The sequence below is a fragment of the Aythya fuligula genome, chromosome 24 (genome assembly GCF_009819795.1).
Source record: "Aythya fuligula isolate bAytFul2 chromosome 24, bAytFul2.pri, whole genome shotgun sequence".
Taxonomy (NCBI): Eukaryota; Metazoa; Chordata; class Aves; order Anseriformes; family Anatidae; genus Aythya; species Aythya fuligula.
The window spans coordinates 1,111,502-1,137,353 of NC_045582.1; the positions used below are offsets into that span (position 1 = coordinate 1,111,502).

General features: G+C 58.8%; 6 protein-coding genes across 7 annotated transcripts; 4 read left to right on the forward strand and 2 right to left on the reverse strand.

Moving 5' to 3' along the window:
• The first annotated feature begins 1,904 nt into the window (after positions 1-1,904).
• On the forward strand, positions 1,905-4,838 carry G6PC (glucose-6-phosphatase catalytic subunit). 2 transcript variants are annotated; one of them, XM_032202864.1, is made up of 5 exons: positions 1,905-2,328; positions 3,081-3,190; positions 3,719-3,827; positions 3,979-4,094; positions 4,327-4,838. In XM_032202864.1, exons 1-5 carry the CDS (start codon positions 2,099-2,101, stop codon positions 4,836-4,838), a joined length of 1,077 nt encoding a protein of 358 aa, XP_032058755.1. In that variant the 5' UTR covers positions 1,905-2,098. The 2 variants fall into 2 exon arrangements, with proteins under 2 accessions (XP_032058755.1, XP_032058754.1); XM_032202863.1 differs by having other exon boundaries at positions 2,099-2,328; positions 3,719-3,821.
• A 2,190-nt stretch (positions 4,839-7,028) lies between these two features.
• LOC116498587 (alanyl-tRNA editing protein Aarsd1-like) lies at positions 7,029-11,899 on the reverse strand. Its single transcript, XM_032202922.1, has 12 exons — positions 11,777-11,899; positions 11,562-11,684; positions 10,744-10,903; positions 10,221-10,278; positions 9,709-9,865; positions 9,501-9,617; positions 9,143-9,273; positions 8,899-8,965; positions 8,649-8,740; positions 7,993-8,047; positions 7,414-7,508; positions 7,029-7,253 (listed from the first exon to the last, which is right to left on the reverse strand). The coding sequence occupies exons 1-12, from the start codon at positions 11,813-11,815 to the stop codon at positions 7,118-7,120; spliced, it is 1,230 nt and encodes a 409-aa protein (XP_032058813.1). The 5' UTR covers positions 11,816-11,899; the 3' UTR covers positions 7,029-7,117.
• A 119-nt stretch (positions 11,900-12,018) lies between these two features.
• PTGES3L (prostaglandin E synthase 3 like) lies at positions 12,019-14,841 on the reverse strand. The gene is made up of 7 exons (XM_032202923.1): positions 14,794-14,841; positions 13,521-13,634; positions 13,330-13,396; positions 12,937-13,035; positions 12,503-12,592; positions 12,356-12,409; positions 12,019-12,200 (listed from the first exon to the last, which is right to left on the reverse strand). Exons 1-7 carry the CDS (start codon positions 14,799-14,801, stop codon positions 12,189-12,191), a joined length of 444 nt encoding a protein of 147 aa, XP_032058814.1. The 5' UTR covers positions 14,802-14,841; the 3' UTR covers positions 12,019-12,188.
• A 205-nt stretch (positions 14,842-15,046) lies between these two features.
• On the forward strand, positions 15,047-19,552 carry RUNDC1 (RUN domain containing 1). Its single transcript, XM_032202956.1, has 5 exons — positions 15,047-15,373; positions 16,292-16,450; positions 16,724-16,922; positions 17,188-17,295; positions 17,764-19,552. The coding sequence occupies exons 1-5, from the start codon at positions 15,047-15,049 to the stop codon at positions 18,624-18,626; spliced, it is 1,656 nt and encodes a 551-aa protein (XP_032058847.1). The 3' UTR covers positions 18,627-19,552.
• A 172-nt stretch (positions 19,553-19,724) lies between these two features.
• On the forward strand, positions 19,725-21,900 carry RPL27 (ribosomal protein L27). Its single transcript, XM_032202685.1, has 5 exons — positions 19,725-19,781; positions 19,902-19,984; positions 20,176-20,345; positions 20,934-21,044; positions 21,810-21,900. Exons 2-5 carry the CDS (start codon positions 19,904-19,906, stop codon positions 21,856-21,858), a joined length of 411 nt encoding a protein of 136 aa, XP_032058576.1. The 5' UTR covers positions 19,725-19,781; positions 19,902-19,903; the 3' UTR covers positions 21,859-21,900.
• A 559-nt stretch (positions 21,901-22,459) lies between these two features.
• IFI35 (interferon induced protein 35) lies at positions 22,460-25,471 on the forward strand. The gene is made up of 9 exons (XM_032202753.1): positions 22,460-22,521; positions 22,645-22,740; positions 23,150-23,305; positions 23,608-23,718; positions 23,967-24,111; positions 24,245-24,378; positions 24,533-24,722; positions 24,926-25,032; positions 25,220-25,471. Exons 1-9 carry the CDS (start codon positions 22,507-22,509, stop codon positions 25,400-25,402), a joined length of 1,137 nt encoding a protein of 378 aa, XP_032058644.1. The 5' UTR covers positions 22,460-22,506; the 3' UTR covers positions 25,403-25,471.
• The last annotated feature ends 381 nt before the right edge of the window (positions 25,472-25,852 follow it).

Consider the following 25,852-nt stretch of genomic DNA (forward strand, 5'->3'; position numbering starts at 1 on the left):
TGTCTGCAGGCGCTGCCTGGACTCTGCCCGCGTGCTGACGCAGGCGATGCCGGCCCCACTGCCGGCGCTGCGGCGGGCTGGGAAACTTCTGGATGAAACCTTGGCACCGAGGGGCAGCCGGGTGTGATGGGGCGTGCGCTGCGCGTGCACTGCCCGTGTCCGGTGCCTTGGGAACCGCCGGGACACCGAGTCCTGCAGCCAGCCGCTGTCACCGCGGGGCACAAAGGTCCCGGGCTGCCAGCTCATCCCCGGCTTGTTGTGGCTGCAGGGGAGCCGCCGATCCCAGTTCCCGTCCCGGCTCCCGGCCTCTCCCAGCTGCGATCCCGGTTTTGCTGTCGTGGCGCTTTCCAAGGGGGCTGGCGCATGCTTGTCCCCATCCCCCCCCCCCCCCCCCCAGCACCTTTTGCCCTCGTTTTCTGCAGTGAAGCTTTTCAGGGAAAATTTATTACCAACGGTTTCAAAACACGTTGGACGCGGGAGCCAAGCCCGCTGAATTCCTTCGCGCTGGCCAAAAGCTGCTCTCGGCTGAGGACCCTGAAACGAGCTGCTGGGGAATTTTGTTTTGCAGGAGTGATCCCATTTCCACGCAAGCTTCTGCTCCATTTGGGCAGGGAAGCTTTGGTCTCCCCGAGGGCACCGGGAGGCTGGGCTGGGAGGATGGTGGCGAGCTGCTCCCCTCTGGTTTGGGGTTACATCTTGGCTGGTTGTGGCTGGGAATCCCCTGCTCAGCAGGAGGGGGGGGGACCCCCTGAGCCCCCACCGAGCACGAGGAAAGCCCCAGCTCCTTGGAGCCGAGGCAAAGCTCCTTGCAGAGCACCCACGGTGCTCCCACACGGCTGCAGCTCTGCCGTGGCATCAGCTGAGCATCAGTCGCAGCTCAGCAGCTCACGGCACAGCTCCAAACCACGTCGCTGCCCTAAGGGGACTGACGTTTGCCAGCGTTTTAACCTTCCTTGGCTTTAGCCAGCACTGTCCGGGCTGTGCTCCCGGGGAGGAGGATGTCGTGTTGGTCACCGTGGGGTGGGCAGGGGGGAGGAGAAGGAGGTGGAGGAGGAGGAGGAGGAGGATGAGGAGGAGGAGGAGGAGGAGGAGGATGCCCCCCAGGTGCCACCGCTCGCTGCCTGGACGCGACCTCTGCCTGCTGGGGGCCGCAGCGGGGAGCGGTTCAAGGCTCCTGACCCGAACTTTCCCGAGGAGAGAGATAAGTGCTGCGTTTTCACTGGCTGCTAATCATTAACGCCCCGTTGTCTGCTCCTGCCCCCCGTGGGGGGCACCACACCACTGGGCCGTGTTTCCCCGCGGCAGACAGCACTGGGACATGGGGTTTGTCCCCCTGGGACATTGGGTTTCTTTTGCCATGCTGACCTCATGTCTTGGGTCCCTGCAGCCAGCTCCGTGTTACTCTTTCATCAATGACTCCCAGGGGACACCAGGGAGATAAATCTGCCAGCACCGTGAGCCTGGGGTGGAGAGGCCACGGGCAGGGACCTGGCACGACAAGTGACAAGTGATATCTTTGCCTCCATGACCATGGATGGGGTCTGGCAGGGCAGGAGGGGTTAACCCAGGGGTGTGCTGGGCAGGATTGCTCCCCGTACCTCACTTTCACAGGTCCTGAAACCCCACAGGGCTCAGGACAACATTGCCAGCAGCCAGGACCTCTCCTCATCCCTCTGCAGGTGCTTGAGCCTCTGCCCTGCTGAAAAAAAAAGTAAACGCTGGGGTGCACGAGGAGCAGACCGAGTGATTTATTGGGAACCAGGAGGAGCGGGGGGCTGCAGAACCCCACCCCGAGCAGCAGAGGCACCTGGCAGTGCAGAAGGAAGGGGTGGTGAAGGGTTAAGGCACCCGCCGGGCACCCTCCCCGCCACCCCGCTGCCTGTTTTTACGTAAGTCCTTCCAAACATGTTTGTAACAACCCCCCGGTGATGCACCTTTGGCAAAAGTGGTTTTGGGTCCAAAGATCGGCGCTGGGACAAGCGACCTGCCGGCAGCAAACAAGAGCCCGCAGGGTATAAAACCACGGCGCGGTGCGGGGCAGCCCGGACCCGCCGGGAGGCAGCTGAGGAGGAGGAGGAGGAGGAGGAAGAGGAGGAGGATGGAGGCTGGCATGAACATCCTGCACGATGCGGGCATCCAGGCCACGCGCTGGCTGCAGGAGCACTTCCAGGGCTCCCAGGACTGGTTCCTCTTCATCTCCTTCGCCGCCGACCTCAGGAACACTTTTTTCGTCCTTTTTCCTCTCTGGTTCCATTTCTGTGAGCCGGTGGGCATCCGGCTCATCTGGGTGGCCGTCATTGGGGACTGGCTCAACCTCGTCTTCAAGTGGTGAGTAGCCCCGGGGCGTGCTGGCACAGCTGGGTTCACCTTAACCCGGGGCAGACGCGCACCCAGCCCTGATGTGAGGTCCCGCGGCTCGGCTGCGAGCCTGGGGGTGATGGTCGGCGTTCTTCATCCCCAAGATTTTTAGAAAAGGCTCTTCCCCCTTCCCCAAAGGCAGGCAGGAATCAGCCGGCTGCATGCAGATGCAGACACCCCCCTGCCATCAGCTCGAGCCCGGCACAGCTCGGTGTCAGCCGCGGGACGTGGTGCCAGCGGCACAAGGGGACCAGCACGGTGCCACCTCTGCTGTGCCACCCAGTGCCTGGCGTTGTGCTGGGGATTTGGGGCTGTTCTGTCCCACAACCAGACCCTGTGGGGTGCTCGAGGAGCTGTGCTGGGTGCTCTGGTTCTGTGCCTGCCCCACGGCCGGGATGCCCATGCTGATGGGGACGGGTGTCCTCCCCCTCTGCTGGCACCATGGGGTGGCTGCTTTCAGCCTGGAACAGGCCCGGGGGGAGCAGAGGGCCTCTTCTCAGCACGTTTGCCTGCTCCTGGGAAGTTCTCACTCCAGGAATAAGGGGGACAAGGCTGGGCAGTGCCTGCTGTGAGCACCCACCTGGGTGCTGTGCCTGACGGATGCCCTGGACCCGCTGCGGGTCCTTTGCCCCTTTCAGCTCCCAGCCGGAGCGGGGAGCGGAGCCGTGCTGTCTGCTCCAGCACCCAGCACCACCCCAAACCCCATTCTCCTTTCTTTTCAGGATCCTATTTGGGGAGAGACCATACTGGTGGGTGCATGAGACCAACTACTACAGCAACGCCTCCGCCCCAGCCATCCAGCAGTTCCCACTCACCTGCGAGACCGGCCCCGGTAGGGTCCTGCACCCAAGGGGGGGAGCACGGGGACGCTCTGTCCATGGGACCCAGGGGTCCTGGTCCCAAAGTGGGGGTGCTGGCATGGCCGGGACCGTTATCTCTGCTGTTATCACCGAGCTGCAGGGCCACTGCCGTGCCCTGGCGGGGTGGAGGCAGGGCAGCCCCTGCACGGAGCGGACTTTTACCCTCGGTGTGCGCAGACGTGGCGGCTCAGCACAAATCCTGCTGGGGCCATGCTCGGCCGCGTGCCGGCAGCAGCTCCACGGGGAAGGGGCTCACTCGGTCCCGCTGCAACCCCGTGGGTATTTTTTGTTTGTGGTTGCAGCCAGCTTGGGGCTGCGAGTGGCCTCAGCACAAGCCATTGAGGATCATAGGACAGGCCTTGGAGCTTGAGCTGTGCTCCTCGTGCCATGCTGGCACCCGCCTATGGATGGGTGCTCGGTGCCATGAACCCACTGTGTGGGAGCCCCAGGGGACAGCCTGATCCCACGGGGGTCTGACCGGGGGCTTCCTTCTCACCCAGGGAGTCCCTCCGGCCATGCCATGGGTGCAGCAGGCGTGTACTACGTGATGGTGACCGCCCTGCTCTCCATCGCGTCGGGCAAGAGGCAGTCAAAGACGCTGAAGTACTGGTAAGCTGTGTGCCCAAACTGGGGGCTGGGCTGGGGACTGCCCCAAATCCAAAAAGGGAGGCAGCGGATCCCATATTGGCACGTTTCGGGGTCCCCGATGGCAGCAGGAGCTGACCCCACTACTGATGCTTCCCCTCTCTGTCCCTTGCAGGGTTTTGTGGATGGTGCTTTGGACGGGCTTCTGGGCGGTCCAGGTCTGCGTCTGTCTGTCCCGAGTCTTCATCGCCGCCCACTTCCCCCACCAGGTCATCGCGGGGGTCTTCTCCGGTGAGTGCAGCCCCTGGACCTGTCCCCTTCACCCCACAGCAGCCCCCCCAGGTCCCCCCACCACATGCAGCAAAAGAGCTGAGGCCTTTTCCCATGTCTGGGGAATCCGTGGGGAGAGGCGGCCAAAGGGCGAGGGGCTGGCGACTCTCGGGGTGCAGCGGTGGCCGTCGGGGTGCTCTGACCACGCAGGAGCCCCCCCAGCTCTGAGCAGCGCTGCCTCCTCTCCCCGCAGGCATGGCGGTGGCCGAGACCTTCCAGCACGTCCGCTCCATCTACCACGCCAGCCTCCGCAGGTACCTGGGCGTCACCACCTTCCTCTTCAGCTTCGCCCTGGGCCTCTACCTGCTGCTGCTGGCGCTCGGCGTGGACTTGCTCTGGACCCTGGAGAAGGCGCAGAGGTGGTGCGCCCGCCCCGAGTGGGTCCACATCGACACCACCCCCTTCGCCAGCCTCCTCCGCAACCTGGGCATCCTTTTCGGGCTGGGGCTGGCCCTCAACTCCCACATGTACCTGGAGAGCTGCCGGGGGAAGCAGGGCCGGCAGCTGCCTTTCCGCCTGGCCTGCGCCGCCGCCTCGCTGCTCGTCCTGCACCTCTTCGACGCCTTCAGGCCGCCCTCCCACCTTCAGCTGCTCTTCTATGTCCTCTCCTTCTGCAAGAGCGCGGCCGTGCCCCTGGCCACCGTTGGCCTCATCCCCTACTGCGTCTCCCAGCTCCTGGCCACACAGGACAAGAAGGGCGTCTAGAGGGGGGGCCGTGGCACAGGTGTCCCCCCAGGTAACGGCGCGGGCCCCCCCGGGGCAAGGAGCGGACCGTGGGGTTTGTGCTGGTTCCTCTCCCCGTTACGGCTGCACGAGCAGTGCCACGACTCCACCGCCGGTGCCACGGGTGCTGGTGGCACGAGGGAGAGGGGTGGCACCGCCGGGAGCAGGGTGCTGTGCGCCCATGGGTGCTCAGGGGCTGCTGGCGAGGCGGCTCTGTCATGGGAACGGACGGGCTGTGGGGGGGGAGAAGGATTTGGAGACAAATTTGGGCTTGTGGGAGCCCCCCAGGCCTGTAACCCATCAGCTCGTGGGCCCCGGTGTTCGGTATTCGCTGCTGCGTGAAGCAGCGTGGGGTTTAGGGGTGTGTGTGTGTGTGTGCGTGTATACAGAGGGGAAACAAGGGTATTTTATTAAAGCTGGAGGTGTATTTAGTTGGTGAGTTCAGCTGTCTCGTGGGCAGGGGGAACGGTGACCGAGTGCCACCCGCAGGGACCGGGAGGGGGCTGGAGGAAGGATGTCCCTGCGGGGATGCTGGGGACCAGCTGCCCTGGTGCAGGGCTCTCCTGCATCCCCGACCCCCTGCCCCGTTGGTATGGCTCCTGCAGGGCTCGTGTGATTAACAGTGGGGGCTGGTGGCTCTTGGGGACACCACAGTGCGTGCACGGGCTGCCTGCACGTGTCCCCGTGGGGCTCAGCCGGTGGCCGGTGCTGCATGGTGATGAAGACCAAGCCCAAAATCACCCAAACCACGCAATAAAACCCAGGGAACGAGGGCTGCTGCTGCTGCTTGCCCTCCTCCTGCAGCAAAGTGACCCAGCAGGAGCTGGTGGCCTGCACAGCCCTGACCCTTGGCCCGATCCTGCCGTGCACAAACAGCTCGGGAGCTGGCAGGGGGGGCTCTGCTCCGTGCGGAGGAGACCGCAGGTGCGGAGGCTGCTGCTCGTGGCAGATAAATGGTTTTAGGATGGAGGTTTCTCATGTTTTATTTCTCTGGTTATTATCGATATCTGGGCTGAAATTGTAGTGCTAGATCTAGGAAGGAAGGAGGAAAAAAACAACAAAACAACAAAAAAAAAACACTTATTCCCAACTCAGGCTTTTTTCAGCGTGGCTCCGCAGCGCCCCTTTTGTTTCTGCAGCCGAGATTGCGGCAGCCTCAGCAACCTCCCTGGAAGAAAATGCAAACCCGAGAGGCAGCAGGGAGTTGTTAATCCAGGAGGTTTTGCATCGGTACAGGCTCGGAAACACCCGGTGTGGTGGGGTTGGATGTGGTTTTCTGTCTCCCTGCAGAACAAAGCGCGAGGTGGCGGTTCCAGCTGCATTTAATTCTCGTGTCGAGCCAGCACGTGTGCGTTACCATGGCTCTGCCAGGCCTCCTCCAAGCACATGAACTTCCCTTTTTTAATAACGTGCTTGGTGCTAGTGCGGAAGAGCTTCAGGACTGCAGCAATGAAGCTGGTGCTACCTGAGGGCTGCTCCCAGCACGTCACAGCTGGGTCAGCAGCCGGCTGCCGTGCAGGGAAACACTGATTCTGGTGGTCAGCAGCAGCCCGGGGGCTTTAGCACGACCACCTTCAGCCCCCTAGCATCTGCAGAGACTTCTGAGTAGCCAGGAAAAAAAAGCCAGTTTCTTGTTTTTAAAGAAAGGGATCGTGGAGACTTGCTCACAGGTTCAGCACTGCATCAGTTCTCTCTCTGAGCAGTAAGCAGCCACACCTGGTGCCCAGCTTAGTTTGGTCTTCTAAAAGGGATTTACTGACTCGAGCATCCCTCCAACTCCTGCCACGTTTCTCTTTCTCCCTACAAATGCTCAGCATAAGATCTTGAATCATTTTTCTCTGTGGTTGCTTGAAAATACCACGTTCAAACCCTCTGCTTCTTACCAGTTTTCTGATCTTTTTAAAAATGCATCCAGTTTATTGTGAATAAATAGGTTCACAAAGCAAGTTGTACAAACTAAAAGCCATGGTACACTGCAAGCCGGAGGGCCCTTCTCTTGGTTTGTAGGAAGCTCGTAAAAGTAGTCATTAAGCTCTTTAATTGCTTAAGCAGTGTACCACTTGCCTGGGGAAATTAAAGAAACCTCGCAGCATTTAGGGTCAGAGAAAAATGGGGATTGCAGTTTCCCTCCCCCTTTCTTCCATGAGCATCAAATAAGTTCACAAGAGATGCTTTTTTTTTTTTAAATGTCTTTATTCTCTGAGACAGAACTTGGTGGAGATGATGCAAAGCAAGGAAGACGGCCGTACTTTGAGAATTCTTTATGTTTCAGCTCTTTGGTGGCTGACAAATTCCTGGAGCAGAGCTTCCACTTCTCCTCGCCGACTCATTTTGGTCGCCTTGCCCTGAAAGCGGCCTCGCTTCCCAGCTCCTTTGCCTCCCAGCAGCTCTGCCACCCTGCAGTAACGACAGCACATGCTGAAAGCCACTCGTAGAGAAGAAGGTAGCCTGCCCTAACCTGCTCCAGGCAGCAAAGAAGGGTCCATAGTCTAATTCTATGCCTCAGCTGCTTAGTCAGAATTCTTACTAATTTTAAAGAAACCACAGAACACGGTACCTGGGACCTAAATTCTCAACTGCTTCAACAGGTCCAGCTAGAAGGAAGAGTCCTGCTTCTTTTTCATCTCCCACAGTCAGGAACAGCAGGGTTTCCTGTGGACAGAGAGACAGACCTTGCTCCAGAATAGCCACTGCCCTCCTTTTCCAGAAAGGGTACAGAAACACGAGCTACAGGTCCCCTTAAAACACATAAACAAGTCATGAGTCCATTACTGAGACCAAAGCTCAATTTGAAGTAAGAGGGAGAGAAGCTTTTGAATCTCTTGTAGTGAATCCTATGTTGTAGGGAACAGAACAGGTACTGGGGTATCCTTGACACAGCCGATGAAGATCTGTATGGCTTTTTAGGGACAGGCTCTTCTACGGTGCTCAGAATTTTTGCTGCTGTATTTCTTGACCACTGGGGATCCCCCTGCGCACTGAGGCTGCTGGGGACAATAACCTCGTGCAATTTTTGGAAGGAGAGATGTGTAGCTTGTGACTGTGGCACAAACAGAAGCCAAGCCAGCCCCTGTCTGTGCTACAGGCTTGAAGGAAAATGCCACTGGTGTCAGGTTCGGCTGCATCAATGACTCACCTCCGTCCCTATCTCGTTAGCGATGATGTTCATGAACTCCGAGTCACCCTCTTTCCTGTAAGGATGGGTAAAAAGCCACTTCAGAGAGGAAGAAAAAAATCCACACCACAGTCCAAAACATCAATCACAAACCAAAGGCAGTGACAGTATCCAAGTTTAGCTTTTGTTAGTTTTCCATTTTGTTAAAGACTAAAATATCCAACTGCCCTCAGAGAAGCTGAAAGAGCAGCCTATGATCATGCCTGGGGTTTTGATCTCTTGCTGTTAGAATGGAGACTATTTTTTTTCCTATAAATCTAAATTCTTTCTGTGCATTTCTGTGGATATATTAAGAATTATTTAAGTGTTTAAGGAATTGAGCTCCTCGGTTTTATTTGAAAACACTGAGGGCAGAAAGAAATCAGACACAGTTATTTCTTAGCTATAAAAACAGAGGAATTCAGTGACTGAATAACTTACACATTTCTTCCATTACACAACCTTCCAGAAGGCCCAGTCGGTTTAATATTTTGTTCACCTTGTTTATATTCATCCATGAGGAATGTTTGACTTTTAAGCAGTAATTGTTGTAAGCTTGAGTAGGTGTCAGAGAGATGCAGCTACCATAAATCACATAATATCGTGGCTTCCTCCCCCTGTCCCCAAACTCCCCGTACCTGTGTAACACAAACAGCTGACTCTGAACAGGTTTGCTCTTGAAGTCCCGTGCTATCAAAACAGCAATGTCTCTAAGCAGGTTCAAGTTATTCTGAAACAAAAGTGAATGGAGAGGACAGATAAGCCAGCGTGAACACCAAGCTTTGTTTCCAGAGACGGAGCAGTTTTGATAAAAACGGATGCTTAAAATTCAGTGGCTTGGGCCTGCAGGGAGCAGACACTGTCTGCTTTTCTCAGCCATCCCCATACCTTCTGAAGCAGTTTCACTGAGCTCTGCAGTCTCTTCACGGCCTCAACGTGCTCACCGGGTCCATTTCTGAAATAAAACAAAGAGCCTTAATTGATACTTAGAAGGATGAAGACAAGACTTATTAAGGGAGCAAAAGCAGATAGTGTATCATAAAGAACACCATGCAGATGCACCCTGAGGCTTATGTTGTATTTGTCAGAAGGAACAATGAAGATGAAAGAACCAAAGTGCCAAGGGTATTACTTGAGCAGTGAGGTTAGAGCCTTCTCAGTATTGTGACTTTGTTCAATGGACTTCAGAACTCTGTTCCCTGCCAGGAAAACCAAGTTGGTTTTGTTCTTTTTCCCTTTTTCCGTGCCAAGGAGTTTAATAACCTTGAAAAGAAAAACACTCTGGTCAGAAAAGGAGAACAGGATTTTACCCTTAAAAGCAAAGGGTAAGCAAATTAAAAAAAGCAAATTACCTAGTGGTAAAGGCCAGCCCCACCCCTTTACCACTAGGACAGTTTCCAGCACAACCTGGATCCTCAGGACTTTCGTTGTGCTCAGTCTGCACGTGTGGAGCAAGGCTCCTGAGGGTAACTGGGCTGCAGCCCCCCTACCTGCAAGTCGCTCAGGTTGGAGACGTGAGTCCCGCAGCACATGTTGGAGTCTATGCCTTCGATGTTTATAACTCGCACTGGCCCTGTGTGGTCATCTGGTAAGCCACGGCTTCTCACCTAGCAAAGGGGGAGGAGAGCCAAGGAGGTGACACGCGTGCCACAACCGCTTTGGCCCCACGTTCAGTGTCAGCTCTACCCCATCGCTCACTGTTTCAACTTCAGGGTCATCCGCAGCCAGCTCCCGCACTGTCACAGGCACCCTCTCCCGGATCTTCTCGTTCACGCTCCTCTCCAGGGCTTCTATTTGCTCCGCCGTCACGCTGGGGGTGTTCAGCTCGATGACACTTCGCTGACGGCCCAGCTCCCTGCACGGATGAGGGAATATCAGCTGCTGTGGAGAAGAGCAGCTGGAAGATCCCCCCGCGCAGCACCAAGAGCCATCCAGGACTAGCTTGTGGGGACGTGGTGACTGAAACGAACCACACCTCCCTCCTCTCCCTCCTCGTTACAGAGCATCAGATGCGTACCACGCATTTGGAACACAAGACGAAGTAAATATTTTGTACAGCTTGTCTCCAGCCCAGTCAATTCTCCCAGGCCCTCCGTGGTCAAATGAAATATCCAAGAGCTAACTGCTTTCAAATGATCAGCGATCACCTCCTCATGGCATATGCCAAACGAGATAAGACTGAGGTTCAAAGGAGCCTTTTTCCTGCTCACCATGAAGTCGTTTTGAATCCAAACATCAGGTCTGCAATGGCAGTGATGAGGTGCTGTCCTGGAAGAGATGTGCAAGCGACAGCTTTGAGTTTTGGACACAGGGGAAAAAACATTCCCTGCCAAAGTGTATTTTTTTCTGCTGACGTTTCCATGACGTTTGGGAACCAGCCCAGGGACATGCCTGGAGGTGTGGGGCTGCTGCTCATGGTTGGAAACAGACGGAGGGGGCAGCTGCTGCCTCACAGCCCATGGGACCCAAGGGCAACACGGCATGCTCAGAGCCCTCCCCAGTGGGTTGAGAGTTTGCTTCCAGCCCCTCTTGCAGCCGGTTTACAAACCACAGAGGGCTTCCCCTCCCAGGCAGCCCCAGGGACAGCCGGTAGGCACAGCACTGTCAGCTCAGCCTTCCCAATCCCCAAATTAGGGAGGACGAACTGGGCACTGACCCCCACCTCAGCCCAGACCGTGTGGCTCTGCCCAGTGCCCCTGTGGCTCGGTGCTACTGGTGGTAATGGGCACAGACCTGAGTGCTGCTGCATGTGGTCGAAGCGCCGCTCCCAGTCCAGCGACAGCAGCACGGAGGCGCCCGGCTCCAGCTCCGTCTGCACGAAGTGAACGGCCTCGGGGCCCCGGCGGGTGACACGCAGCACGGGCACGTCGCCGATCAGCCCACGGTCATCAGGCTGTGGGAGATGGGGGTCAGTGGCCGGGCCTGGGTCCCGGTCCCGGTCCCGGTGCAGGGTTCTGCTTCAGGGTCCTGGGTCCCAGTGCAGGGTCTCGGTCCAGGACAGGGTCCTGGTTCAGGGTCCCAGTGTAGGGTCCCAGGTCCTGGTGCAGGGTCTCGGTCCCGGGTCCTGTTTCAGGGTCCTGGTCCAGGGTCCCAGTCCCAGGTCCTGGTCCTAGGTCCCTGTCCCAGTTTCAGGGTCCCAGTCCAGGATCCCAGTCCCAGTAGAGGGTCCTGATTCAAGGTCCCAGTCCCAGGTCCCAATTCAGGGTCCAGATCCTAGTTCCCTGTCTTGGTTTAGGGTCCCAGTCCATGATCCCCATCCCAGTACAGGGTCCTGATTTAGGGTCCTGGGCCTGGGTCCTAATTCAGGATCCCAGGTCCCTGTCCCAGGTCCCTGTCTCGGTTCAGGGTCCCAGTCTAGGATCCCAGTCCTGGTCCAGGGCCCTGATTTAGGGTCCCAGTCCCTGTTCAGGGTCCCAGTCCAGGGTCCTGGTCCCAGGCCCCTATCCTGGTTCACCATCCCAGTCCAGAATCCCGGTCCTGGTCCCAGTGCAGGGTCCCTTGTCCCAGTTCCCAGTCCCAGATCCCGTCCCCATCCCCCAGCCCCTCCGTACCTGCCCGCCACCCTCGGGGAAGAGGATGGTGTCCTCCAGCACCACCTGGAAGCCCCTCACCGGCTCCCCACTGCCCTCGGGCCGCAGCTCCGCCGCCTGGCACGACACCACCTTGGTGGCGAACTGCAACAAAGCGGTGGCGGCACCGTGAGGGACGGGACCAGACCAGGCCTTACCGGGCTGTACTGGGCCATAAACCCTGGCCCCGTTACTACCTGCCGGGCCCAGCTGTCCCGCTGGCACTGGAACACCATGGTGGTAGCGGCACGGAACAGGACCGGTGACGGTGACGGCGAGCGGCGAGGGACACGGGGCTGCAGGGCCCTGCCTCCCTCCACGGAAGCTCCTCCCCCTCCCGGTAAACCCCACCCCCTCCCGGTAAGCCCCGCCCACCCCCGGTATGCCCCACCTCCTCCCGGTGCCCCCCCCGGACCCCCCGGGACAGCGGACACGGGCGCAGGGTGGCGGCTGCTGGTGTTTATTGACCCCACCGGTAACCGGTGCTGGGAAACCGCGCTGCTGCCGTGCTCCTTCTTGAGTCCTGCCTGCGTCACGGTTCGGCCGTGTTTGCTGCCGGTGCACCGGGAGAGCCTCACGGTGGCGGTGGTGGCCCACGGGAGCTGGGCTTTAGAGGTCGTCCTGCGGAAAGGGACACGGAGCAAAGTGGGACGGAGCCGGTAGCGGCCGTCCGGTGCTGCCCGGGAGCGTCCCTGCAGCGGGGATGGCAACCGGGGGGAGCACAGCACCAGAGGCTCCTGCAGCGCCCGGGGAAGGCAGCTCGGGGCTCTACTCACGTCCAGGTCGTCCATGGTCGGGGCAGGGCCCTTGTCCGTGACCTTCTGCAGGAGCTGGATGGGGAACAAAGGTCTGTTGTGGGCACTCTGCGTGCCCGGCTTCCCCCTGCCTCCCCGAGCACCCAGTCCGCCCTTCACCGGGCTCACCTCGGCGTACTCCTCCACCATGGCCCTCTCCACCTCCTCGTCCCCTTCCCAGTCTCGCCAGTTGTCGAAGTCCACGGAGAGCCAAGCTGGCTGCGGGCAGAGAGAGCAGACCCTGAGGGAGGGAGCAGCGCAGAGGGGACCTGGTGGCCCTGACCTCACAGGGAGCGAGCACTGGGTGCTGCTCCTGAACACCACGAGGGCTGGGCAGGCGTGGGAGAACATCCCTGTGTCTGCAAGGACTGATCCTGACGCAGCCCACGTTGAGAGACAGGGATGCCAGAGGGCAGAGGTGGGCTGGCAGGCAGCGGGAGGCATTCCTGGCTCGTGGGGGTGCCCCAGAGGGTGCATCCTGGGGGCAGGTAGAGCCCAGGATGCCAGCGTGCTGGAGACAGGCAGCCCCCTGGGCTCTCTTTACTGCAGGATGCCACACGCACCTTGATGTTCTCCTTGGTGATACGGGGCCACGCCACTTTCTCCTTCCACTTCCTTATGAAGCACGTGATGGAGCGATCAGAGCGCTTGTCCTGTGAGTCCTGCCAAGAGATGGGGGTGCCTCACCTCAGGGCCTGCCAGACTCCTCTCTAATCCACTGCACAGCCACTCCCAGGCTGTGGGACACAGCACCAGAAGGGCTGTTTGTGGCTCAGCACCGTGCTGCTAGTGACAGACCCAAGCTCAGGGCTCCCAGCCTTGTGCTTGCTCCACTCGAGCTCTCAGGAAACAGCCAGGATTCAACTCAAGGCAGCGCTGCTCGTGGCATCATGGGCTGCGTTCAATTCTAAGCCTGCCACAGGCTGCCAGGGAACAGTTTGCTGGGGAGGTCTCACCTTGGAGTTCACCCTGCCGTACAGGTTGATCTCATTGTAGAACTCCACTCCATCGGCATTTTTGCAGCTGCCAAAACACAAGCACTTGTTTTAGGACGGGGCTGAGGCCACATACCACAAGCTCTTACAGGGTCCTCCCTGTCCCCTCAAACCTCCCCAATCCAGGGGCTCGTGAAGCAGCAGCAGCTGACCTGAACACCACCCGGTGATCCTCGATGACGACTTTAACATCTCTGCTGTCCTCCACGCAGAACTCCAGGAAGACGTACCGCGGGCGGTCGTACCACAGCGTCTTTGCGTGCTGCCTGTCAAAACACAAGCACAGCGGGCATTTCCTCAATGCCTTTGGCCTGGCAGCACCGGGCCGGGACCGTGTGTGAGGTGTGGGACAGGGATTTGGGGCTGGGCCGTGTTTGTCCCAGTGAATGCCAACAGGGTCTGCGCTGTGGGGCTGGTTATTGCAGAACCACAGAATCATCTAGGTTGGAAGAAACCTCCAATCTTCCACTATAACTCTCTCCATGAACCTCCTGGACTGCTCCCTCTGAGCTGTGTGGCATTTCCAGGATATGTCTGGGAAGCTGAAGTCCCCCACGAGGACGAGAGCTGAGGATTTCACAACTTTTGCCAGCTGCCTGTAGCTGATTCCTCATCCGTCTCCTCATCCTGGCTTGGCTTTAAAGCTTAGTGACACGGTTTAGTGGAGGGCTTGGTATTGTCAGGTCAGAGGCTGGACTCGGTGATCGTGGAGGTCTCTTCCAACCTCGATGATTCTGGGATTCGAAGATCACCGAGTCCAACCTCTGACCTAACGCGTTCAGTCGTCCACTGAACCATGTCACTGAGCTCTAAATCTAAACGTCTTTTAAAGACCTTCATGGATGGGGACTCGGCCACTTCCCTGGGCAGCATATTCCAACGCCTAACAACCCTTTTGGTAAAGAAGTTCTTCCTAATATCCAACCTAAACCTCACCTAACCACCTTTTATTTTCCTAATATCCAACCTAAACCTCACCTAACCACCTTTTATTTTCCTAATATCCAACCTAAACCTCACCTAACCACCTCTTCTCTTCCTAATATCCATATTAAACCTCCCCTGGCACACCTTTAGCCCGTTCCCCCTCGTCCTGTCACCGGGCACACGGGAGCACAGCCCAAACCCCCCCTTACAGCCCCCTTTGGGGTTCCTGTGGAGTGCGATGGGGTCCCCCCTGTCACCTCTTCCCGTGAGCTTTCTTCTCCATCCCCAGCCCCCCCCCCCAAGCCTCTCCGCCCTTCTCCGGACCCTTTTTAGCCCCTCCACGTCCTTTTTGTGGCGATGGCCCCAAACCCGGCTACCCACGGCTCCCCCCCGGGACCGGGACCGGGACCGGGACGTGCCCTGTCCCGCTCCCCATTTCCCCAAACCCCCCCCACGTCCCCGCTGCTCTCCCCGGCTCCGTCCCGTGCCCGTTCCCACCTCGCCATGTCCGAGCCCGGCCCCGCCCCGAGCTATTCGGGACCGGGGGGCACCGGAGGGGGGGGGGGGGACCGGGAGGAGGGGGAGGGGGGTGAGCTCGGTGCCAACGGGGACCGAGCCGAGCCGCGAGGGGGCGCTGTGAGGGGGGCGGGGGGGGGGGCTCCGGTACCGCGCAGGCCCCGAGCACCGGGAGGCAGAAGGAGGGGGGGGGGAGGGCACAAAATGGCGGCGGCGCCGCGCCGGTAGCAACGCCATGGAGGCGGAGGGGGGACCGGGGGGTCCGGGGGAGCGCTGGGCGCCGGTGGGCGCCGTGACGGTGGAGGAGGAGGAAGAGGAGGAGGAGGAGGAAGAGGAGGAGGCGGCGGGGTCGCCGCGGTCGGTGCCGCGGTTGCGGGCGGAGCGGCGCCGGTTGCACGGGGCGCTGCTGGCGCTGGCCTCGCATTTCGCTCAGGTGCAATTCCGCCTGAGGCAGGTGGCGAGGGCCGGGCCGGGCGAGCAGCAGCGCCTGATCCGGGAGCTGGAGGATTTCGCCTTCCGTGGCTGCCCCGCGCCCCTCGCCCACGGTCTCGGGGACGGCCCGGTGAGCGCTTGGGGGGGGTGGGGGGGAAGGCGCCGAAGGGATCGGGCACCGAGCACGGTGACGGGACGGGGAGGGGGGGGGGGAACTAAAGAGAGCGGGTTTGGGTCAGGTATGAGGAAGAAATGCCTTAAATTTCACCCAAGGGGCATGGTTTGGTGGGTGGTGGTGGTGTTGGGGTGGTGCTTGGACTGGGTGATCTCGGAGGGGTTTTCTAACCCTAATTAGTGTAAAATCGTTAGTTGTGAGGGTGCTGGTGTGAGCTGGAGGAGCTTTGGGTGCCTCTTCCCGGCAGGGCTCAAAGCCAGGTTGGACGTGGCTTTGGGCAACCTGAGCTAGAGGCAGGCATCGTGCCCACGGCAGGGGGGTGGAACAAAATGAGCTTCACCATCCCTTCCAGCCCAGGCGGTTCTGGGATTCACTGATTTGTTTAAAATCCAGTTAGTTGCAGCTGTGCTTCTGCTCGCTGCTGACAGAGGTGAGCGGCTGTCGTGGCCGTCCAGCACGGCTCCGTCCAGAGGCACCGTGCCCCTCCCAGGGTGCGGCAGGCTCCAGGTAGGCAGCGAGCAGGCAGGCGGCTCTGCGGGAAGCTCGGTCGCAGGAGCTTTCATCCACTGAAGCCAGCTGGCTGGGACAGCCCTTAAAACACCCAGCTCTGAGATAAGGCAAAAGCTCAGCTCGGTGTGATGCTGACATTCGGCAGCGTCTCGGAGGATCTTTGGTGCCCAGGCGTTACGTGGGTGCTTGGAGCAGTGTGTGCTGTGTTCCACACTCCTCGATGTGCACACACACCTTTCTCTTGAGGTGGCTTGTAGCGTTCCATAGTTAATTGCATGAGCTGAAGGAAATTCTCTTCATGCCATGATGCTGTTCTCTGTCGACGCTGAATGTTTAATTTAGTTTACTGGTAACTTTTTTCAGAGTGAACAGGAGAAGCAGGAGCGAATTGAGGTGCAGAAGGAAAAGCAGAGAGAGCTGATCTTGCAGCTTAAGACACAGCTGGATGACCTGGAGACGTTTGCTTACCAAGAGGGCAGCTATGACTCTCTGCCACAGTCTGTGGTTATGGAAAGACAACGGGTAAGGCTCTTGAAGTCATTCTGCACGTGCTTATCCTTAGGATTTGTGAGCCTCTTAAGGACTGGCCAAATCCTCCGTTCCGTATTTCTCACTGGCAGCTGTAGTTAGCTGTATTAATAGTTAGTCTGCGTGCATAAATGTGATCCTGTCATCTCTTGTAATTTTCAACGTATAACAAAGGAGCCTGTTGCCAAGGTAGTGAATGGAGTATTTTGGAGCTCGTGGGCAGCTGCGTCGCACGGTAAGATCATGCTACTGATTGGTGTTTCGTAGATGATTATAGATGAGCTGATAAAGAAGCTGGACATGGACTTGAGTGCGGACATCGCAACGCTCTCTCCAGAGGAATTGCGACAGCGTGTGGATGCTGCCATAGCACAGATTGTTAATCCGGCCAGGGTGAAGGAGCAGCTGGTGGAACAACTGAAGACGCAAATAAGGGACCTTGAAATGTTCATCAACTTCATTCAGGGTCAGTGCTCAGTTTTTAGATGAGCAGATTGTATTGTTTTGTAATTCCCTGGCATAGTTATGAGGAGGAAGGCCACGGATGTCAGAGGATGGGTGCAGGAATGGTGCCTGGGTCATGGGGAAGTACAGATCTCTGAGCTGGTGGTGGGGAGAATGAGACTGACAAGGAAGGTGCAAGGAAGTCTAAGGGAATCTTGACCTTAGTACTTGGGATACGCAGTTTAAACTCACAATTGTAAAGTAATGGTGTGAAACTCTTCTTCCAGATGAAGTCGGAAGCCCTGGTAAGGCAGAAGATGGACACTGTGAGTGCACAGGTAGAAAGGACGGTGGTGGCTCCTGTAAACCAAATACCCGCTCTTCTGGAAGCAGAGGTAGGCACTGCTTGGCTTGGAGCCTCTCTTCCTGCTGTAGCTCATTTGAGGTTCATTGGGCATGAACCAGCATCCTGTCACGTTAGCCTGTTGTGGGTCTGTTATCTTCAAACTACCCATTTGATATTATACTGTCTAAAGGCTGATCGCTATCTTCTCTTCGGTTGTACTGCCCACCAGAAAAAGCTGCTGTAGGATTTCTTCTCTGTAAGTGATTTAAGACAGATCTGATTGTTGAGAATGGACCGTTGAAAAATTTGCTTTTTCTGGTTGGGTTCAGCGCTTTGCAACTAGAGAAAGTGCCATCAGTCCTACTGACAGCAGCTCCCGAGGAAAGTCTCTGGTGGAGGAGGAGCAGATGTGTACTCCCCCTGTGTCTATGACAGAGCAGGGATGTTGTTCTGCTCAGCAATGAAGGTCTCACTCCTTAATGAAAGTATTTTTTTCCTCTTTTTCTAACCTGATCAGTGAACCCAGAAGACGCCAGAAAGATGCGAGAAACGGGCCTGCACCTCATGCGTCGCATGCTTGCTGTGCTGCAGATATTTGCTGTTAGTCAGTTTGGTTGTGCTACTGGTCAGATTCCTCGGTCCCTCTGGCAGAAGGACCAAGCCAACAAGGACTATTCCCCCTTAATTAAGAAACTGGAGCTGTCGGTGGACCGGGTGAGGCAGCTAGCCATGAAACACCAGCAGGAAGACCACGTTATCAGTTCCTCCGACCTGCAGGATATTCCCTTAGGAGGGAGAGATGAGCTGACTCTGGCTGTGCGGAAGGAGCTGACCATTGCTTTACGAGACCTGATGGCTCACGGGCTCTACGCCTCTTCGCAAGGGATGAGCCTGGTGTTGGCACCCATCGCGTGCTTGATTCCTGCGTTCACCTCCTCGCCGCAGACAATGCATCCCTGGGAACTCTTTGTGAAGTATTACAACGCTAAGAACGGGCAAGCCTTTGTGGAGTCTCCAGCTCGCAAGCTCTCCCAGTCCTTTGCCTTGCCTGTGACAGGAGTCGCCATCACCCCGAAACAGAGCCTGCTGACGGCCATACACACTGTCCTCACTGAGCACGACCCCTTCAAGCGCAGCGCGGACTCGGAACTGAAAGCTCTGGTGTGTATGGCGCTGAATGAGCAGCGCCTGGTGTCCTGGATAAATCTCATCTGCAAATCCGGAGCTCTGGTACAATCTCACTACCAGCCGTGGAGCTACATGGCAAACACGGGCTTTGAGAGTGCACTCAACATCCTCAGTCGCCTGAGCAACTTGAAGTTCAACCTCCCAGTTGACCTGGCCGTCCGGCAGCTGAAAAACATCAAAGATGCTTTTTGATGTATTTTTATTCTAGATCATCCACTTTTCCACAAGTAGGCAGCTGTTGGGCTCCAGAAGCCTGGCTTTTTTTTAAAGACCAAATTTAGCTCTGTAAAATTTATATCTGCTTTTGGTGTCCTGATGCTGGAAGTTGGGTGCAGTACGGCACCCCACCCTGCCCTCACGCAGTTCTGAATAGCAAAACTGGTGAGCAGATGCTACTGCACGTGCTATGCCAGATGCTGGCTGGATGTGGTTGAAGCCTGACCACGGAGCCTGTATGTGGGAGAAGCCCCTTACAGGAGGCCACAGCTGAGCTCCTGTGCTGTATCTGCACAGTTATTTCTCAAAACCCGTGGTCTAAGCGATGCCACAGTGAGCCAGCTCTGCCAGGAAGAGCGGGCAGCCCGGCACCAGGAGCTGAGCTGCTTATTTTGCAGCTGCTCGGGGCCGTGATTTGCTTTCCCCGGTGCAAACATGCAAGAAAATTGGGGACAAATCCTGCTGAGGCACCGGGACCCTGCATCTCCTGCGCTGGTGGCTCAGAAACGCGAAGCACCAGCGATGTTCTTCATGCTGCCGGGTGAGGGGCTGACGTTCAGGCTGCTCCCTGCAGAAATCCCAAAAACTCCTTTTTTTGAAGCTTTTTGTGCGGAGCCCGGAGCACCGGCGGTGCGGTGCTCCCTAGCGGCTGCATTAATCGCTTTGGCAAGCCTGCGCGGGGGGAAAATGCGTTTCCAGCTGCTACATTTTAATTCGTGTCGGTTCCTAGCCTTCCTGCCGCTAGCACGCTCGTTGACTTTTTGTGGTTATTTATAATCAGAGTTTAATTTATCTGTAACTCCTGGGAGGGAGGGGGGGGGGAAGGGAGGCTGTGCTTGGTGTAACGGCAGCACCTCTGGGCGCGGGCTGCGACCGGTTCTGAAATGAAATGGGTGAGCAAACGGCTGCCTCCGTGTCTGCCTTCGTGCCGGCCCCGCCGCCACCGGGGACACCGGGGGCACCGGGAGAGGCCTGAGGCCTGCAACAGGCCCGAGCCCGTTGCCTAGCAACCGCGGCGCCGCTCTGCGCATGAGCGACCCGCCTCGCGGCGCCCTGAAGCGGAAGTGACGTCAGGTGAAAGGCCGGCGGGCTTCCTTTTCCGGTCTGGGCGCCATCGAAGCGGCTGTGTCGGTGAGTGGGGCCCGGCGCCGCCATCCGTCGCCATCCGCGGCCCTCGGGCGCCATCCGCCGCCATCGCGGGGCCGGGGGCGGCCGGGGCCCTCCGCTGAGCGCCGCGCGCTGTGTCCGCAGAGATGGGCAAGTTTATGAAGCCGGGGAAGGTGGTGCTGGTGCTCGCCGGCCGCTACTCGGGTCGCAAGGCCGTCATCGTCAAGGTGAGCGCGGGGCCGGCCCCTCCCTCCTCCGCTCCTGGCTCCGTCCCGGATCCCCGCTCCCGGCCGGTTCTGGGCAGCGGCTGAGAGCCCCGCGGCGCTGCCGGGCCGTGCCGGTGTCGGAGCCTTTTGGGGGCTCCCCGAGGGGGCTGGCGCTCGGCGGGGCCCATCGCGGGGCGGGCGGTGTGTTTCAGAACATCGATGATGGCACCTCCGACCGGCCCTACAGCCACGCACTGGTGGCGGGCATCGATCGCTACCCGCGGAAGGTGACGGCGGCCATGGGCAAGAAGAAGATAGCGAAGAGGTCCAAGATCAAGTCGTTCGTGAAGGTTTACAACTACAACCACCTGATGCCCACCCGGTGAGTGCGGTGGCTTCGGTGCGGAGGCTGCTGGTGGCAGGAGGAGAGGAGCAGCGTTGTGTGCTCTCAGCGGCTGCAGCTCTCGTGTGTTCTCTTTGCAAAGTGCTGGGAGGTGTTGAGGGTCTGGCTTGTGTGGTTGAATGAGTGTGAGGCATACACTGTGTGGAAACAACCCGGCAGGTTGTAAAGCTGATGTGAGAGCAGCAAGCTGCTGAAATCCCCAGCTGGCTCTTCACTCCAGCCACCTTCAGCCTTAGCTGATCTTGGGATGTCAGTGGAAGAACCCTAAAAGCAGTCAGGATGGGATTGTGAAAGCTCTTATGGCCCAGTAGTGGGTTTCCTGTCCAGTTGCAGCTGCTGCTGCGTACAAAGTGCTGGACAGAGGAGCTTGTTCCTGTCACAAGTTACCTTTTATGCATTGAGTTGAATGTCTTGATGCTTTGTTGACTACCAGAACTAAACTGATTTAAGTGCTCGAGCTCTTTAACCTGGCCCTAATTCAGGCATTTGACAGGTCTGTTTTGGGGCTGTGTTTTCACCCTTTGTGGCCATCTGGTGGCTGTCTCACGCTGTGCTGCTCTCATCCAGGTATTCCGTTGACATTCCCCTGGACAAAACCGTTGTCAATAAGGACGTGTTCAGGGACCCCGCTCTGAAACGCAAAGCGAGGCGTGAAGCCAAGGTGAAGTTTGAGGAGAGGTGAGTTGGAAGCTCCTCATGGCACCAGCGCTCGCTGGAGGACTTGGTGAGGTTGTGCCAGAGCCCTGCTTGAGCCCTGGATCAGACACTTCTGCTCCAACTTCATCGAGCGTGCTTTTGGGGTGGATTATTTCTCTCCTGGTGTGTTTGCTCAGCCTCATGAGTGAGAACCTGCATTTCACTGAGAGCAGGAGCAGCTTGGGAGCAGCACTCAGCTGATGGGGGCGTTTATTTTGCTGCTGCTGCTTTGTGCCCATGCAGGCGGAGCTGTTCCAGTGCCCCACACTGATCTCTCAGTGTCGTGGTGCCTCATGGCCATCAGATGAGTGTCCCTAGGCTCAGTGTGACAGGGCCATGCTGGCGCTTTGCCCACAGCCTTTTGACATCAACACCTCTTGGTTTCAGCATTTGCTTCAGAAACTCCAATGAAGGGAGTTTTAAAGCACAAATAAATCCAAACAAAGCGTCCGGTGGAACCGCCCCGTGCTGCTCTCCCCCTCCTCGGTGTGAGCACTGCTGCAGTGGGGGTGTCCTTCATGAAATGATTTAATGAGGGAAATCTGCGGGCTGTTACTTCCCTGGGGCGTTCAGCTTTTTAAGGAAGGTTCAGTCGGCAAAGTGGGGTGCAGAGAGCAGGCGAAGTACTTGTGGGTGAGGGGTGTGCGGTGTTTTCCCTGAGTAGAAGGACACAGATGGAGCAGTTGCATGTTTGATGCTGTCCCTACCCCAGCAGTCTCTCTAATGGCTGTGTTCTTTCTCTTTCAGGTACAAGACGGGCAAGAACAAGTGGTTCTTCCAGAAGCTACGATTCTAAACTTGTAATAAGGCGGCGTCAATAAATGTTTATTAAAAACCATTTTGTTTTGCTGTACAAAACACTGGCACAAGGCCCTGTTCCTGGCGGTGTAGGCTTGCTTTGCCTTCCCATAAAAGAGGTGGGAAAGGAATTGTAGCCCGGGCAAACTTCTGAGACCTCAGGAGCATTTCAGGCTCTGAAGTAGGGGTGAGCTGGGCTGCCTGCAGGACCATCCTGGGCCGTTGTCAGTAGGAGACAACCTTTTCCCCTCTTTTCCACTGCTGAAGCAGCATTTATGTTCTGTCCCTGCTGCTCTTGACATGTCTCACCCCCCAAAACTCGGCTACTCCCTGAGAGGGTGAATTCCTTCTCCAACTCGCACGGGGGAGAGGAATGGTGAATTCCAGCTGCTGCCTTTGCTTCTCCTGAGCATGGATCAGTCCCAGGAGCCCCCTACAACATTTTTTTGGCCACCTCTGCACGCTACCGGCCAAGCGAGGCCATCCCCAGGGCTTGAACCCCTCCCTGGCCGGGCTCAGGCTCACCGGGACAGCCCCGGAGGCGGAGCCGGGCTGAGGAAACGAAAGCGAAAGCGGCGGGGGCGGGCGGAGCGGCGGGGGAGGGCTCCCGGGGTGCCGGTGGGTCCGGCCCCGCCGCCCTTTTGCCATGGACTCGGAGGAGGTGACGGCTCCGTGCGGGGCTCCCGGGGTCGGGCCGAGCCCCGGGACCGGGCGGTGGGAGGGGAGAGGAAGGGTCCGGGGGGCTCGGGGAGCGCGGTTCTGACCCCCCCCCCTCGTCCTCCAGAGCTCCTTCGTGCGGCTGGAAGACCCCCAGGGCCTGCAGGACGGCGGCTCGGAGATGACCCCCGAGCAGCTCCGGCAGGAGATCGAGCGCTACAAGGTGCGGCCCCCGAGGGATGGGGGGGGGTCGGGTCGGAACCAGGGCTCCTCCACCGCCAGCCCAGAACCCCCCCGGCCTCCCCGGGCTGGAGCTGCCGCTCCTCGGAGCTTGTTGCCCCCCAAAACCGCCCCAGGCCCCGGGGATCGCTGGGTGCTCAGGTTTTTTGGTGGCGACTTTTCCCCCCCCCTGTCTCCTTGCAAGCTCCCTGCGTCGAGACGCCAGCAGATTTGTGGAGTTGGTTTTTCCAAGGAGTGCGATCTGTCAAAATGCTCCGCGAGAGGCAGGAACGGTGGAGAGGGGGGTGTTCGCGTGGATGAGAGCTCCTGGACCGGGCTGCGGGGTTGTGTTTGGGGTTGGAGGCGCAGTGGGGTCGGCAGGGTGCCCATTTCTGATGGTCCCTCTGGCACAGGAGCTTTGTAGTGCTGTGGAGCAAGACAACGCCGCGCTACAAAAGGAAAAAGAAGAGACAGAGCAAAGGATACAAGAGGTGAAGAACATGAGAGAGCTCATCCAGGAAGATCTCCAGCTGCACAATCCTCTGGAAGATATAGTCCACTCCCTCCAGGTGGGTGCTTGGAGGAATCCTCTCGGGCTTGGGAAGGTGGCAGCGGGCAGCCGGGCTCGCTGCTCTGCGGGGACTGGGATGCAGCAGGGGGTTTGTGGAGCAGCACGGGGGGGAAAATGAGTTCATGCTGGGGTGGCAGGAGGACGGGCTGCAGTAGAAAGCCGGGAGCCGTGGCAGGGCTGCAGGGAGCCAAGAAGAAAAGTGGCGTGGTTGGAGCTGAGTCCGAGCGCTTGGATGAGAGAGCAGCGTAGCGCTGGGCTTCGTGGTGGTTCCCTTACTGCTCCCTGTTCCTTTCCTTCCAGTCCGAAATTTTTTTAGCGAAGGAGGAGGAGAGCGGACTGAAGCAGGAGAAGGAGATGTTGGAGGAGAAACTGGAAGAAATGAGGAAGAAGAGCTGGGAGGATCCGATGATGGTAACGGAGTGTGTGTGGGTGAGGGCTGCGAGCCAGGCTGCTGGTAAACGCAGCTGGGCAGTGTGATGCTGCTCTGCCAGTGCCACGAGTGGTGGCTTTGGGGCTCTGGGCACAGCTGGATCCCAGGAGAGACCCTGCTAAGGCTCGCCAGCCGGTTGTTCTGAGCTGCCAGCTTGCTTCTCATCCGTGGTTGGGCCAGGCCCCGTGCGGGGTGCAGTCTCCTCCAGCTGCTGTGTGCTCTAACCTAGATGTTGCCTGCCCTGCCAGAGAGGAACCTGGTGTTTAAGGGACTCGTGACAGACAAGGAGGACACGAACAAGCTGACGCTCACCCCGCTGATCCGCTACCCTCTGCAGGGTGGCTCAGCTCTCATCACCTTTGAGAAAGCAGAGGGTAAGAGCGAGAAGAGCGCTGCCACGGGCAGCAAAGCCAGCCCCGTGCAAAGCTACGCCCTTTCCCCAAGGCCTTTGCTGCTCCGTGCCCCGTCCCGCTGAGCCACCAGGCTGAGGGCTTTCCCTTTTCGCAGTGGCCCAGAGGGTGATCGAGGTGAAGGAGCACACGGTGGAGCTGAGCAACGGGGAGAGCCTGGAGGAGCTTGACCACTGCCAAATGCGAGTGCAGGCGAGCCCGGTGGACGTGCTGCTGCCATCCGCCCTGGAGGTACATCCCCAGGGCCTGCAGCTGCGTCCTGCTCCTCCAATTCCTGGGCTGGGTCACTGTTACCAGCTCAGCCCAGCACGTCCGTGCTGCAGCTTTGTTTCTGCTCCCCGAGCTCTGCCCTGCTGGGGCTCTGACCGGCCCGTGCTGCTCGCAGATCGGGCTCACTCGGAGCAGCAGGAGCATCCTGGTGTCCGGTCTGCCCAGCCGGGTCATCCCCGAGGAGATCCTGCTGGACAAGCTGGAGCTCTTCTTCAGCAAGACGAAGAATGGGGGCAGCGAGGTGGAGAGCAGGGAGTTCCTGGACGACTGCGGCCAGGTGGTGCTGACCTTCGTGCACGATGGAGGTGCGTGGGGAACAAGAGGGGAGCGATCCAGCCAGCTCCGGGGGGCACTGGTTGTCTCCTGAGAGCAGACGGAGCTGAGGCTCTGCGGAACGGGGATGGGACAGTTGGAGCTGGGCAGTTCCAGTCGTGGCGTCCGTGCCAGGAACGTAACCAAGAGTTCAGCGGGGGCGTGGGGAGCTCAGGGCTTTTCTCTCCATCTGCAGTGGCTGAGCAGCTCATCGCTAGAGGGCAAGTCCAGGTGCCTATCGGGAAAGCAAAATACAAGCTCAAAATATCGCCCTACATGAGAGGAGAGGTCACTAACATCCAGGTAAGACCACGCACCCCGCTGCAAAACAGCACCTGCAGGCTGGGGGCTCGTGGAGCTCTGCCCCCCGCAGCGCCGTGCAGCCCGAGGGGGTGAATTTTTGTAGGGTTTTGCCCCCTTTTAGGGTTCTGCCTCCCCTCGGGGCCTCGCAGCACGGGGCTGCTGCAGCCCAGCCCTGTTCTCTCCCCAGTTCCAGCCCTCCCGCTGCGCCAGGACCGTCCTGCTGTCGGGGATCCCCGACGTGCTGGCCGAGGAGCCCATGAGGGATGCTCTGGAGATCCACTTCCAGAAGGAGAGCCGTGGCGGGGGAGAGGTGGACACCTTGGGCTACGTGCCGGCGGGGCGCCGGGCGGTGGCTGTGTTCAGCGAGTAGCTGGGCTACCCCTGAGCACCGCCGGGGTGTGAAACGAGTGAATTTAATATTAAAAAGTGCCTGCGGGGAGCTCTGTGTGTGTCGTGCTGGGGACGGGGACGGGGACGGAGACGGGGACGGGGACGGGGACGGGGATGGGGACGGGGATGGGGACGGGGATGGGGATGGGGATGGGGACGGGATGGGGATGGGGATGGGGACGGGGACGGGGATGGGGATGGTGGAAGAGCCGCGGGGGCACGGGGCCGGGGCCGTTCCGTTCCGTTCCGCAGCCGCCCGGGGTTCGTTGTGCCCGGGGGCGGTGCCGGCCGAGGCGGGGCGGCCCCGGTTTCGCTTTCGTTTCCCGGTGGCTGCCGTGGGGCCCGAGCCGGGCCGTAGGTTACCGGGACCGGGCTGCGCGGAGCTGGGGCGGCGGCACCGGGGGTCGGGAGGAAAGGAACGGGCACGACC

Excerpts from the sequence above, each read along its gene's own strand:
- RPL27 (XM_032202685.1), top strand. The coding sequence starts at position 19,904 with ATGGGCAAGTTTATGAAGCCGGGGAAGGTGGTGCTGGTGCTCGCCGGC. Across the intron at positions 20,346-20,933 it reads AACCACCTGATGCCCACCCG|GTATTCCGTTGACATTCCCC; the intron begins GTGAGTGCGGTG and ends GCTCTCATCCAG. Across the intron at positions 21,045-21,809 it reads AAGGTGAAGTTTGAGGAGAG|GTACAAGACGGGCAAGAACA; the intron begins GTGAGTTGGAAG and ends TTTCTCTTTCAG.
- IFI35 (XM_032202753.1), top strand. Across the intron at positions 24,379-24,532 it reads TGCTGCCATCCGCCCTGGAG|ATCGGGCTCACTCGGAGCAG; the intron begins GTACATCCCCAG and ends TGCTGCTCGCAG. Across the intron at positions 24,723-24,925 it reads GACCTTCGTGCACGATGGAG|TGGCTGAGCAGCTCATCGCT; the intron begins GTGCGTGGGGAA and ends CTCCATCTGCAG.
- LOC116498587 (XM_032202922.1), bottom strand. The coding sequence starts at position 11,815 with ATGGTGTTCCAGTGCCAGCGGGACAGCTGGGCCCGGCAG. Across the intron at positions 10,904-11,561 it reads TCCCCGAGGGTGGCGGGCAG|CCTGATGACCGTGGGCTGAT; the intron begins GTACGGAGGGGC and ends CATCTCCCACAG. Across the intron at positions 8,048-8,648 it reads CAGCTGTTTGTGTTACACAG|GAAAGAGGGTGACTCGGAGT; the intron begins GTACGGGGAGTT and ends CCATCCTTACAG.
- RUNDC1 (XM_032202956.1), top strand. The coding sequence starts at position 15,047 with ATGGAGGCGGAGGGGGGACCGGGGGGTCCGGGGGAGCGCTGGGCGCCG. Across the intron at positions 15,374-16,291 it reads ACGGTCTCGGGGACGGCCCG|AGTGAACAGGAGAAGCAGGA; the intron begins GTGAGCGCTTGG and ends AACTTTTTTCAG. Across the intron at positions 17,296-17,763 it reads CCGCTCTTCTGGAAGCAGAG|TGAACCCAGAAGACGCCAGA; the intron begins GTAGGCACTGCT and ends TAACCTGATCAG.
- PTGES3L (XM_032202923.1), bottom strand. Across the intron at positions 13,397-13,520 it reads GATCACCGGGTGGTGTTCAG|CTGCAAAAATGCCGATGGAG; the intron begins GTCAGCTGCTGC and ends GTGTTTTGGCAG. Across the intron at positions 13,036-13,329 it reads ACGGCAGGGTGAACTCCAAG|GACTCACAGGACAAGCGCTC; the intron begins GTGAGACCTCCC and ends ATCTCTTGGCAG.
- G6PC (XM_032202864.1), top strand. The coding sequence starts at position 2,099 with ATGGAGGCTGGCATGAACATCCTGCACGATGCGGGCATCCAGGCCACG. Across the intron at positions 3,191-3,718 it reads CACCTGCGAGACCGGCCCCG|GGAGTCCCTCCGGCCATGCC; the intron begins GTAGGGTCCTGC and ends CTTCTCACCCAG. Across the intron at positions 3,828-3,978 it reads TCAAAGACGCTGAAGTACTG|GGTTTTGTGGATGGTGCTTT; the intron begins GTAAGCTGTGTG and ends TGTCCCTTGCAG.